This window comes from Zonotrichia leucophrys, chromosome 9 (assembly GCF_028769735.1).
Source record: "Zonotrichia leucophrys gambelii isolate GWCS_2022_RI chromosome 9, RI_Zleu_2.0, whole genome shotgun sequence".
NCBI lineage: Eukaryota > Metazoa > Chordata > Aves > Passeriformes > Passerellidae > Zonotrichia > Zonotrichia leucophrys.
This window is the reverse complement of record NC_088179.1, coordinates 11382083-11394388: the sequence shown is the minus strand read 5'-3', so window position 1 is coordinate 11394388 and position 12306 is coordinate 11382083. Positions and strand designations below refer to the sequence as shown.

General features: G+C 39.7%; 1 protein-coding gene across 1 annotated transcript in view; it reads left to right on the top strand.

Moving 5' to 3' along the window:
- The first annotated feature begins 845 nt into the window (after positions 1-845).
- The window catches only part of SLC9A9 (solute carrier family 9 member A9), a 174725-nt gene continuing 163264 nt past the window's right edge, over positions 846-12306 (top strand). The window contains exons 1-4 of the mRNA XM_064721191.1: positions 846-1167; positions 6765-6967; positions 9748-9825; positions 10437-10513. Coding sequence (XP_064577261.1) covers positions 993-1167; positions 6765-6967; positions 9748-9825; positions 10437-10513 — 533 coding nt within the window. The 5' untranslated portion in view covers positions 846-992. The remainder of the gene's footprint in view (positions 1168-6764; positions 6968-9747; positions 9826-10436; positions 10514-12306) is intronic.

Sequence of the window (12306 nt, the reverse complement as noted above, 5' to 3'; positions counted from 1 at the left end):
TTTGACACCTACCTGACTTGGAGTGGATTTTGTACAGATTAGTTAACTCCAAAATGTGTTTTAAAAAAAAGCTATGAGAATTTAACACCAAACAATGAGAAAATTATCTTTTATAATGAGCATAAAAATTGCTGGTTTTCTGATGAAGATTAGAGCGTGTTTAAAATTCTCTGTATGTAAATGCATAGCAGCCTTGACCAGAGACAAAAGCCCAGGAGTATTTGCTATACACAGAGGTTTTTACTGTTTTTCTGGCATAATGGAATAATGAACTTAATAAATCTAAAAGTGCAAACATTTTATTCTGTTCAATAGGGGGGGTTTTAGGTACTTCTAATTCCAGGTAATTGGACCCTTGCTTTTATAGAGATCTGTCTTCTGGCAGGATCGATACAAGTGCCTAAATCTTGAAATCCTTATTCTTGATTTGTTTTCTTCTTCTGTCTTTGCACGATAGAAGTGGCACCTTTTTTCTATGTGATTTACATCTAAACATGGGGAAGTGGGAAAGAGGAAAGGTGCTTAAACTTCCAAAGTGCAGTGAAAGTTTTTATGCCATTTTTTTAACATAATTTTTTCCACCTTAAGCTGTGAAGACAAAATAGGACTCCTAGGATTCAGACTGGGCAGTAAACTACAGGAAGAAAACATGATGAACACACGCTGAGTTTTGCAACAGAATTTGAGAGATGGAGAGTCTGAGCCTTGGAGGCAATTTGTGCATCCACAGCCAGAGCAAGCGCAGTCCAGCGACACAATCGCACCGTTAGAAATGAGACAGGGCAGCTTTAAGAGAGAAACAGGAAGCTGTAACTAGAATCCAGCTGAATTCTGAGCTGGGGCACTTCACCATGAGGCTGCAAATGAAACAGATGTGCTTGCTGTGAATTTCTGTGGTGTCTGGAGTTTTTGTACTGAAGGTGACAACACTTTCCTTCTGGGGTTTTTTTTTTCCTTCTTTTATTTTTCACAAACTTTCTATAAAGGGAGAAATGGAGAAGTTGAAGAAATATGTATCAGTGAAAGATGAAGATCACTTTTATCATCAGGGAGCTGTGGAGCTGCTAATCTTTAACTTTCTACTCATTCTTACAATATTAACAATTTGGTTGTTTAAAAACCATCGATTCCGCTTTCTGCATGAAACTGGAGGAGCTATGCTTTATGGTGAGTATAAATTCAAGTGCCAGCATAACACTGGACTAGTTGCATATTTATGATGAGGCACTTGATCTCAAGTGCTGATAAAGCTCAGAAATGTGCTGAATTAAATGCCATCAGCTCCCTAAGTGTGGGGTAAAATAATGATGTGACAGCATCTCTCCTGAAGTAGCCAGAGGCTGCCTGGGTAGGGGAGCAGCTGTGATGAGCTGGTTGTCCCCAGCACGAGCATTCTGCTCCCTGTGCCCAGGCAGAGAGCTGGGGACTCCACTGTTTACAACAACAGCCTGCTTGGGTTTGTCCTGCGTTCAAAGCTGTTAGTCTAAGGAGCCTTGTGGATACAGACATGCTGTCTTAAAAAGTTTAAATGATCTTGAGAGCTTTCTTTTGGCTTTGCTCTGTGCCTTTGAAAAGCACACTGAAGAATGTGTCTCAGGTTTGCTCTCAATGCTGTCACAGTAGGGTAACTCTAGCTTGCCTGCCTAGTTCTAGTCTTTGATGAAGTTTTGCCATGTTGCATTTCACTCTCACACAGAACTTTCTGCATCGTTCCCCAAGTACTCTCTGGTTTAATGGCTCACACTTACATGTGTAATGACTTCTCTTGGCACTCTTAGTGCTGTTTCATTGAGAGACTCTGCTGCCATAAGATACATACAGGAAGGCAAACTGTCAAAATGGAAGATAGAAATCAACAGCTCAGCCATTACCTGAGTACCAGCCTGACACATTCTGTGCACACCACATCCTCTAGCAGTGCAATATCCAAAGCTGCTTTTGTTAAGATGGGTGCCTCTACTCCAGGAGCTTCCTTCTCACTGTTGTGCTGTTTGCCATGTGCAGTTGACGGCATTTTCCTCAAGATTTAGACAAAGGCCAAAACAGAAATGAAATATGGGAGAATACAACAAAACAAAAATAAATAAGTGTGGAATTAGAGTTTTATTCATCATTTGATTCCTTTTTGCTGCCTGCCCAGAACATACTCTGCACATCATGAGGATAAGCTGCTCATATTCTTTGGATTGGTTAAGAGATGAGTGCTCCAGCAGGACAAAGCTTTTGAATTATTAAAACATTCCTCATTATTGCAAATAAACTATCTCTTTAGTCTTGCATTATTGATGGCAGTCTTCAAACAGGAAAAAGCTTATCTGTAGGATCTAAAAAGCTAATACTGTCCTTCTTATCCTTCAAAATTTTGGATATGGGCATAGTTATCTTTGACACCATGGAATGGCAACATTAAAAAGAGTGAAATTTCAGAGGTCATAAGAGAGGTTGTCAGATCAGCTGGCAACACCTTTGGGAGAAAATCTTCATGGCACCAAGCAAGCACTGACAGTGGGACAAGTCCTGCCCTCACTTAATTTCACCTTCCCTTTCCAAACAATTCTAATTTCTACCTTTTCTGCACAAAAAGAGGTCCCAGTCCTGCCAGTTTGCTTTGCTCCAGCCCATTGAGCTATTTATTAGATATGTGAATAGCAATCCAATGAACTGAGAAACTGCCTTCAAGTGATAGGACATGGGCACTTATTGCAGAGTGTGTCCCACATGGCAGGTGGGCCCCATTCCTCGACTGTGCCCTCAGGGGAGCAGCAGTGGAGAGGACAGGGAAGGCAAAGTGTGAGGAACACCAGGGGGGGAAAAAAACAAACACAGAAAGACAACACCAGGAAGTTTTACAGTTACTGCAAAATGCTGAACAGCCACAAACGGAACACAGCCTGATAGAAAGTGCTATTTAAAGTAGAGAACAAATGAAAGAGGGGGTTAGGGTTAGGTTTTTTTATTTTATAGGCTTAGTAGCAGAATTCAGTTTTAGGCTGAATAGTTCCAACTAGAAAAAAAACACAACCATACTATTTATTTAGAAACCTAAAAAACTGAGGTGTATTAATTTTTTTAAACCAAAGCAATGGTTCAGCAATAAGTATAGCTATATTTAATTTTAAAATCTTTCCACAAAGTGAAAAAAAAAAACAAAAGGCATTTTGAATAATGCAGAATTAATTCAACATTATTTCACAACGTGCATATATGTGTGTGTGTGTGTGTGTGTGTGTGTGTATAGCAAGGCATTTAGCTTGAAAGTATTTAAATACTCAAATTATTTTATCTGTTTTGAGACCAAACTGAAAAATCACTCACAAAAAACAAGGAAGAACACAGACTTACCTTCATTCATTCATTCCTTGATTTTCCTGAGTCTCAGAGAGCAAGTTTCTCCTCACATTGTAGTTGGGTTTGATAAACAGACCACTAATAGTAAACTTAATTCCTGATTCCTGTATACCAGGGAGACAGGTGGGTATGAGAGAGTTTCCTATACAAGAGCCCACTCAGGAATAGTGTGGGGATGATCTACAGCAGCACTGACAAAACAAAGCCCCTTGCCTGGGGTCAGAGCAGGTGAGCCCTCTCAGAAGAGCAGCCCCAGGACGTGGCCTCTTGGTGCTGGAGAGGACACAAGGAGCCAAGAGAACACCAAAGTGCCTGCAGCCACCTCCTGCCAGGCCACATAGCTTTGAATGCCTCAGCCATAAACCATTAGGTACCAAATCCCCCATGTAAGATGTAAGTCAGGGCCCTTCACAGTGCAGCAATAACCCAGAGCTGTGCAGTGCCAAACTGAGTGCAAGGATCCAAACTGCTCGTTCTCCCCACAGCTCAGGTGTCAGGCTCACACAGAGGTACCACCACCACTCTGGGTAAGAAGCTAAAATACTCTGGCAAGGAGGCAGCCAGAACTGAACTTCAACAACAAAAACCCCCAAACCAACAGCAAATCAAGCTGTGCCTTTTATATGGGAGGTTAATTACCAAATTTAAATGGAAATTGTTCTCAGCTTGAGTAACTGTCACCCCTAGGGAGTGGGTGGTACCCCCCAGGTGAAGGTGGGGCTGGTTGCGGGTGTACCACCCTTCAATGCTGTGCTCCATGGCATTAGCTGGTGAGACTGGAATGAAAACACAAAAAGGCTGAATGACAGAAGAGCCATTGTGATGCTCACGTGAAATGGCTTTGGGTTGCAGTGGTTAGAGGTGTTTCAGCAGGTTTGGAGGGGGCAGGTTTTGACAGGTGTGCAGAGGGAAAGCTGACTGACAGAAACCCTCTGCAGCCCCTCCTGAGCATCCCAATTATTTGGGAGTGAGGCACAATCAGTTCTGCATTCAGCTTTGCTGGAGGCGTCTTTTGATGAACACTCTCATTCTTATACCTTCTAAATCCAGTAAGCCTCTTGTGTGAAATAATTCTGTTTGCCTTCTGATGATGTGTTCTGAGTATCCCCATACCTCACAGGCAGAAATGGATGGAACAGGTGCCAGAAGGAGAAATCTCTGAACCTCCATAAAACGGTATTTCATTGTCTTCCTGATTATAACATTCACTGGAACTCGGAAGAGACATAGGAAAATCACAATTAAGGAAGAAACTGAAATTTTGTAGTGCTGCTGTGAAGAGAGGAACAACATTCTTGAGACAAAGAAATTTGAAAGAAAACCTTAAATATTTGGAAAAATCAAGTAATGACTAAAACTACCTCCCTGAGTGTTATTACTACAAAAAACATTTAGCAGCTGACTAGATGAAATCCAGGGGAAAGAACAGTCCTGTTTAGCTCAGGAGTTTGACACAATGACTTAAAAAATCCCACCAATGGTCACATCTGTAATTAACCATTTTTTCTTGCTTCCACTTAAGACTCTGGAGAACCTGCATTGCCTTCAGTTGAAATATGACTGAGCTGTAGTTAGAGTGAGATTTTGCTGCAAGATCCCACTTCAAAGGAGGGGAGGAGTTGATACTTTTTAAAAGAAATCTGTAACATTAGTGACAGCCTTTTCTGTTTCAATGCTGCATTTAAATAAATGTGCTTAAAACACTTTTTGAATAGTCTTTTTCTGCCAGTGTCCTCACACAGGCTTTGGTCAATGTCAACAAAATGTTTCTGTTACCTGAGCAGATTCAGTAATACCTGGTAATAGAAGTAGTAATTTAGAACATTGAGTCATAAGGACAAAAATGGTAAAGGAAAACCCGTACGTTTCCTGCTCCAGAGAATGAAAAATACCAAGTCCATCAAATTAAGCTGAATTTTTACCATATTTGAAATTTAATTTAAAAATCAATTATGCGATTCTTCTGGAGGAAATCTAATAAAAAAAGCTGAAAACCCTGACAGTTTTAACTAATGAATGGTTTCCTGGTTTCTGACTCATGATTTTGGACATCTGGGCTGAGCACTGTGGAAGTCATATTTCATAGTGGCACATGCAGTGCTTGCTTCCCTTTACATACACATACCTTCCCCTAACATTTTGAGGAGTTCTGTCCTTTACTACAGCTAGATTTATTATCTGATTTATTGCATGAATGCTGTGTAACTTAAGAGAGAGGTCTTGGGATTTTCTACAGCTTATTGAAATCCTCCATCATTTACAGAAAGCAACCACACTAAACAATAGCTTCTAAACGTGCACAAATGCCTGCACACACTAAAACAAACACTACAGCTGTTACTCAGCATCCCTCCAAGAAGCTACAAACCTGACTTACAGCTATGCCAGGAATCTGCAGTTCCAAGAGTCTTGTTAGGAGAAGATGTGGCAAAAACAAGGATTCTTGAGGTCCTTGTGATCACTTGTATTCCCCTTCTGATTATGAGATCAGACTGAAACTGTAACATCATATTCTGCAGATGCTTCTCTGATATTTCATGTAATTTAATTTCTTTCTTGTCTTTTAATAGTAAGTACTATCTAGATTTTTAGGTGTCTTCCATCAATATTTCATCTGATCATTCTTAGCATTTCATGGTTATGCTAATAATTAGTAACTGTAAAGCTGTTCAATCTATACATGGGACTGAAAGCATACATGACATAAAAGAAATATGGAAATTAAATTTGAAACCAAATCAAAGTCTCTGAGGGTGAAAATAATCTCAGTAATATTATCTAGCTAAATATTACCTCTCCTAAGCCCACAGAAAGAGTCATACTGTCCAGAGGATGGCTGCAGAAATACATTTTCCTTTCTGTTAAATGTAACGGGAAACAAAATATCTGTAAGACCCCTACATTGTAGATAGTCTTATAATTCCTTCCCTTCTTCCTGATTTTATTTTTCTATGTTTTTGCAGTCTCAAAAATGCAATCTTCTACAGAAAGCAGAATGTGCCTGAGGATGTGTCAGAGTTTTGTCCCCACAAATGAAGTGTGTAAAATACCCAACAGCACAGCTGATGTTTATATGCTCAGTTCAGCACATGAGTTGTGCAGACATCTCCCTGCTCTAAATAACTATTGAAAATGCAGTGGATGAGAAACTCAGTTAATTATTATGCCAGCAACTGGATCACAAAAATAGGAGTATGACTGTGCATATGTCAAATCAACATCTGCATTCTAATGAATTTACCATTTTGGAAGAATATTTTGTGGTCATCTATGAAGTGTTGAGAGAGGTTCTGTAAATGTAGAAACACTGAAAAGGTATCCTAGTTTTGGCAGAGCTAATTTTTTTCTCTGTGTGGCATCAAATACTTAAAAGTACTTGAATATCTTTCATTTTTCTTTTTTTCTTTACTCTCCAGGCCTTGTGATGGGATTAATTATACGATATGTGACAAAATCACCAGATGTTGAAAGTGGTACTGTTTATGAATGTGAAAAACTGAAATCCGGGCCATCCACTCTGCTTATTAATATAACTAATCAGGTCTATGAATATCAATACAAAAGAGAGATCAGCCACCACAATGTCAACGGTCACCAGGGCAATACAATACTTCAAAAGGTAAAAGCTATCTTATTTTATCTTATTTTTGCTCTAAACTCTGTTTTTATTTTCAGGCTTGAGAGAGGAAAACAAGCTTCAAGTTAAAATGAGACAGAGTCTGTTCTGTATTTAGGGTGGGAAAGAAGAACAGTAAAGGAAAGGAAGTGTGGTAGAGCCCTGACCATCATTTACCTCCAGGCTGACTGTGCACTCACAGAATGGTTTCCTGAGCTGCTTCAAATGGCAGCCCCAGCTCCTGCAGACACTGAGTTCACTGCAGACACAGCTGTTAACTTGGATTCATTGCCACTAAACCTTTATAAACCCCACTGATATCTTTACTTTTCCTCTGCCTTCAAATGACTTGCTCTGGCAGGATAATGCAAGGGGAGGTTACCTCCTGTGGATAGCATGGGAAACTGCAAACTCTGAACATTTTTCAAAACACAAACTTATAAATATGTACTTAATGTACACTTAAATTCATCACAGCATTTTCATACATTGTTCCACTCCTGCAGTGGTCCTCAGTAGGGAGACAGCACTGGGGCAATTCAGGCTGGATGCAAAAAGGGAAGTGTAGGAGACTTTCACAATGCCATGGCCCTTTCTTTTTCCAGTACATAAAAAAAAAAATTCACTTTTTTAGTATATGTTTCCCTGGTCAAATAATATTTTCTTCTTATAATGTTCACTTTTTTTTTAAATGGCAGCCATTTGAAGAACACTGGAGTGCAGAAGCACTTTTTAAAACCTGCATTCCTACCAATGGCTTTTTACAATAGTGCAATGTATTATTTAGCTTTTTTCCAAGTATTATTGTTTGTCTAGCACAGTAATGCATGATCCTGTGAATTATACAACTATCACTAGGAAAACTTTTAAGTTATGCTTAGACTGTACACTGTGGAGCTCAGCAGAATTAGCATTTAACCATCTGCTCAAATTTCTTGCTGATGCAGCAGCATTGTGTGCCTGTCTGCTGTTACTGCCAGACTTGCCCTTCTCAGAAAGAACCAGACTGTCAAGGACCATTAGAGTTGTGGTGGGTGGAGACAGGAAAATACTGTGGCAGTCAGACTAATCAGCTTTTGCTGAATCTCCATTCTTTTTCCTGCTAGTTGGTTGCAGTTGCAGCTCTGTCTCAGCCAAAGTGTGTGTTTCATTTCCAGGGCACGTGTACTAATCCATTACATTTGATCCTCTTCCCCAGACCTGGCTCTGGAGCTGACTTAGGAGAGAGGAGGAGCAATGACTTGCACAGAAATTTCTCTTGCCCCTACAGGGAACTGCCCAATCTTGTTTCTATAGTCTCACTTTGCTGGAAGGCTCTTGAAGGTCTCAACTGTGAATTGCAGTTCTTCTAAATTATTGCACAGACCTCAGTCTGCCTGGATTTTCACTTCTTTTTCCTTTAAAATTACCTGGCAGATGCCCTCTTGAAAAGAAAATAAATAAAAAAGGAAAGGGGGATGAGTTCAGCTGTATTTAGGAGACAATAACAATGCCTGGCAGCCTTCCTGACTGGCAAAAGCACTAATGTAAAAAACAGAAAGCATGATCACACCATGCTGTGGATTTTGTACAACTGTAATTCCCTTTTGACTGCACTAAAAGTGTTTACTTAGTGCCTTTTATCAGAGAGAATAGATTGTGCCACGACTCACAAACATGTATTTTTCAGAACATGTTTTGAATAATAAAACATGCAGTCAGGATTTCTGATGCCCACAGAAAAGATATTTTAACATATCTGCTGAATTAATTCCAAAATTAACATTTGAGAATGTTAGTTCATAAATGAAGAAAATCCTTTTTTCATTAGGTTTTCAATGATGGTGTCAGCACAGCTAATGTTGCTGGCAGGTAATTTAGCTAAAATTTTTAGCTTTATAATTCAAAGTGAGCAGGATGGAAAAAAGTCTCAGCTCTCACTTCCTGTTTATTGAACCAAGCTGTCTGTTAGTAAGAGGGCAGAAGTAATTCTGCAGGCAGGTCTTACTCTTTTGAAGGAAAATAATCTATAATACCATAGCCTTAAAATATCACCTCATCTGAACAAAGGAGCTGCAAGCCTTTGCACTAATTACCTCCTGTCTCTTAAAAGTATTGGTATAATACAGCCCACTGACAGAACACTGAGCAGCACACAGGCTTATTTAAGCTGGCTTTTTTTGGTTTTTTTTTCTCCAGCAATGCTGTAATGTTAAAGAGAATTCTGTTCTATTCTATTGAATTGCAATGGCTGAGCAATGTCCTTGATCTTTCTCTGTGCCAGAAGTTGAAGGCCAGTATGATCAGTGCACTTCCTCATTCTAGCATTGCTTTAAAACTTTTAATGGCTATTTTATAAATTATTTCCTTCAAAGGAAATATTACGTTGGTTTTGGTGATGTAGGCCTTTTATCACCCTTCTGTACATGGGGAACTGAGGCACAACATTGCTGATGCGTCTTTCCTGGAAGTGACCAGGAGATCGTATCTGAACCAGGAGTTATGTCATGGGACTGCTCTGGTAGAACAGCTGCTGTGACAGGTTAAGCTGCTTTTATGTGTTCCTTGTAATGTAGCACAACTGATTTCCTTCCTGAAGGAATACTTTTCAAACAGTAGTCTGCATCTACAAGCTGTAAGGAACTACACATTTATACTTGCAAAAAACCACCTCAGAATAATCCCACAAACAGTGGAGGTGAGCCTGAGATCAATCCTGATAAGAAGACACAATTAAAAAACTATCATATCAAATTAAATGCTACTTTATTTGTTCTTAGCTTCTCTTTTGTCCTTCCTAACAGATGACCTTTGATCCTTCCATCTTCTTCAACATTCTGCTGCCACCCATAATATTTCATGCTGGATATAGTTTGAAGAAGGTATGTGTCTTTCTTTTTGTGACAGAAGGGTCTGAGTGTGGCTGCTGCTCTCTAGACCCAACAGGCCAGTGACAGAGGACAGTCAGCTAACAATTTCATTGCCAATTTAATCCATTGCCTAGCAGGAATGGATTAAAATGAATGAATGATTCATGGCCCTCATCCTGCTCTCTTTCTGTCCTTGTGCAAAGATCTGATTGTGCAGTTCACAGCACTCAGGCCTCCCTGTTTTCTGAAGAGACCACTCTGAGTGCTGTGAACTGCAGGCAGGAACAGCCTGTGTTCCATATCCTGCCTGATCAGGACTTTGTTCAAGGGATGGGGTCATGATACCATTTGCATCAGGTACTTCCAATTTGCCATGATCCTGAAACATTTGGCCAGATACATAAGAAAGACGTAATTTTGATAGCATTCCACCTGGGGAAAAAAAAAATCGAACGCCCTTTAAGTTGTAATTTCCAAAATAACTGAGGTAGCCAATATTGCTCCATCTTCTAGATGAGAAATGTGTTGTAACAAATGACAGTTCTAGATGTGTTTCTACTTGGTCTGAATGCTTTTTTATTTACTATATAACAAAGGACTTTCCTTCAAACTTTCCTCCCCAGAGACATTTTTTCCGTAACTTAGGATCAATTTTAACCTACGCCTTTTTGGGAACTGCCATCTCCTGCATTGTCATAGGGTAAGTGAGTGCCTTCTGCTATTATCACATGCTTGGTATTTCTTTCAATTAAAAACTAAACTGTAAAAAGAATTGCAGAGCCTGCATGGTCCATATACTTAGCAACTGGTGTAGCAGACAAAGAAATTCCTTCTCTAGGAGTGCTGAGATGGAAAAGGTATAAAGCTCTTACTGGCATTAATATGTGATGGAAGTTTCTCCTTTAATGTCATTTTAGTAATAGTAAAATACATAAATGACCTATAACTTTGAGTTCAATGATTTTAAAACCATTCTTTTATGGGTATGTCATCATATCTACCTTGAAATCCTAGATTTCTAATCATCAAGCTTAGTAAGCATAATGCACCACAGGCATTGTGGTATTAAATGTCCTGTAAGCCATGGTTGCTCCAAGTGCCAGGAAAATTTAGACTCTGCAATCAAAGTATGATCATCATCTGTGCTGCAATACAGAGGAGTGTAAACTCTCAACATAGCTGTCTCCCCTTCATGTAAAGAAAAACCACTGAAATCTTTGGGCTCAGGAAAAAGGATGCCTTCAGTTTCAGACCCAGAGGCATTGTGCCACGTGTCCCATTTATGGAGGAAAAGCTCAATCTCACTTTCCTTTCTGAAATTTTGCTTTTCTCAAGAAATGGCACCTCATCACTTCTTGAAGTTCACAGCTTGGACAGCTCTATCACTCATATTTTCCCCCTGTCTTTATTTGCATTCTACCTATGACCCTTGCTCTTTTTTCTTTTCATACCCATCTATGGCAGAGAGCACCCCTAAGATTGAAATTATAAATTCAGTAAGAAAATCTACATCCAAACAACAGTTTGAGCCAAATGGTAGCACATTTCTGAGGTAACAATGGTTCTGGATCTCAGTTGGACTCTTCCTGTGCTTCCACTCTCTTGTCTCAGCTATGAACATAAACCAAAGCCAGTGGATCTGTGAGACAGCAGGAAAGCATTAGGGTGGTCCAGCCAGTAATGCCTTTAAATATGCATTTGGTTTAGGACTCTGACATTGCCCCTTGTAAATGGAAAATGCCAGAGCAGCTTTGATAAGTTTGTTAAAATAAACATAATATATTGAATTCAGCCTTTATTCCCAATACTTTCATTCCTAGATCCATGCCATTTTATCTAAAACAGAATAAATGCAGATAGAATCTACTACAAAAAGTTCCTACTAGAAACAATTCCCACTAGCAGTTCAAAGTTCACGCCCAAAGTCAGGGATAAAGATCCAAAGGAAACCTTAGGGTAGAGAGTGGTGAGCACTGGGCCTTGCACTGTGTTCTTGTACAAACCCACAGCCCCCACTGGCATCACTGCAGAGAAGGCAGTAATATAGATATTCAGAGCAGGGCTTGTGTGAATGTGAAGCATGTTTGCATAATGTGCATGTCAGGATAAGGAGATAATGACTGCATGAAGAAGAAAGATTACATGAAAACTTTACTGAAGGGAATGAAAAGTAAGCCCTAAAAGAAAACTATGTCCTAAGAGAGAAAGGGTGAAGAACTAGTTCTGTTACCAAAATAAAAAAAAAAAAAGACAAAACCCTGAGGTACTTCTAGGTATCATTGCTGTAGACAAATATATTGTGCACAGATATGATTAAACTTGTGCTTTCTTCTCATCATATGAGCACAGCACAAGCACAGGCAGTACCTCAATATCCCCAGGCTCAAGCTCTGTTGTCTGCAGCCTCTCACTGGGGCTGTGCTCTGGCTGCCTGAATTACAGAGCTCTGTGTGAACCCCTCTGGGGCTCCCTGAAGTGGCAGGGCACAGCCTG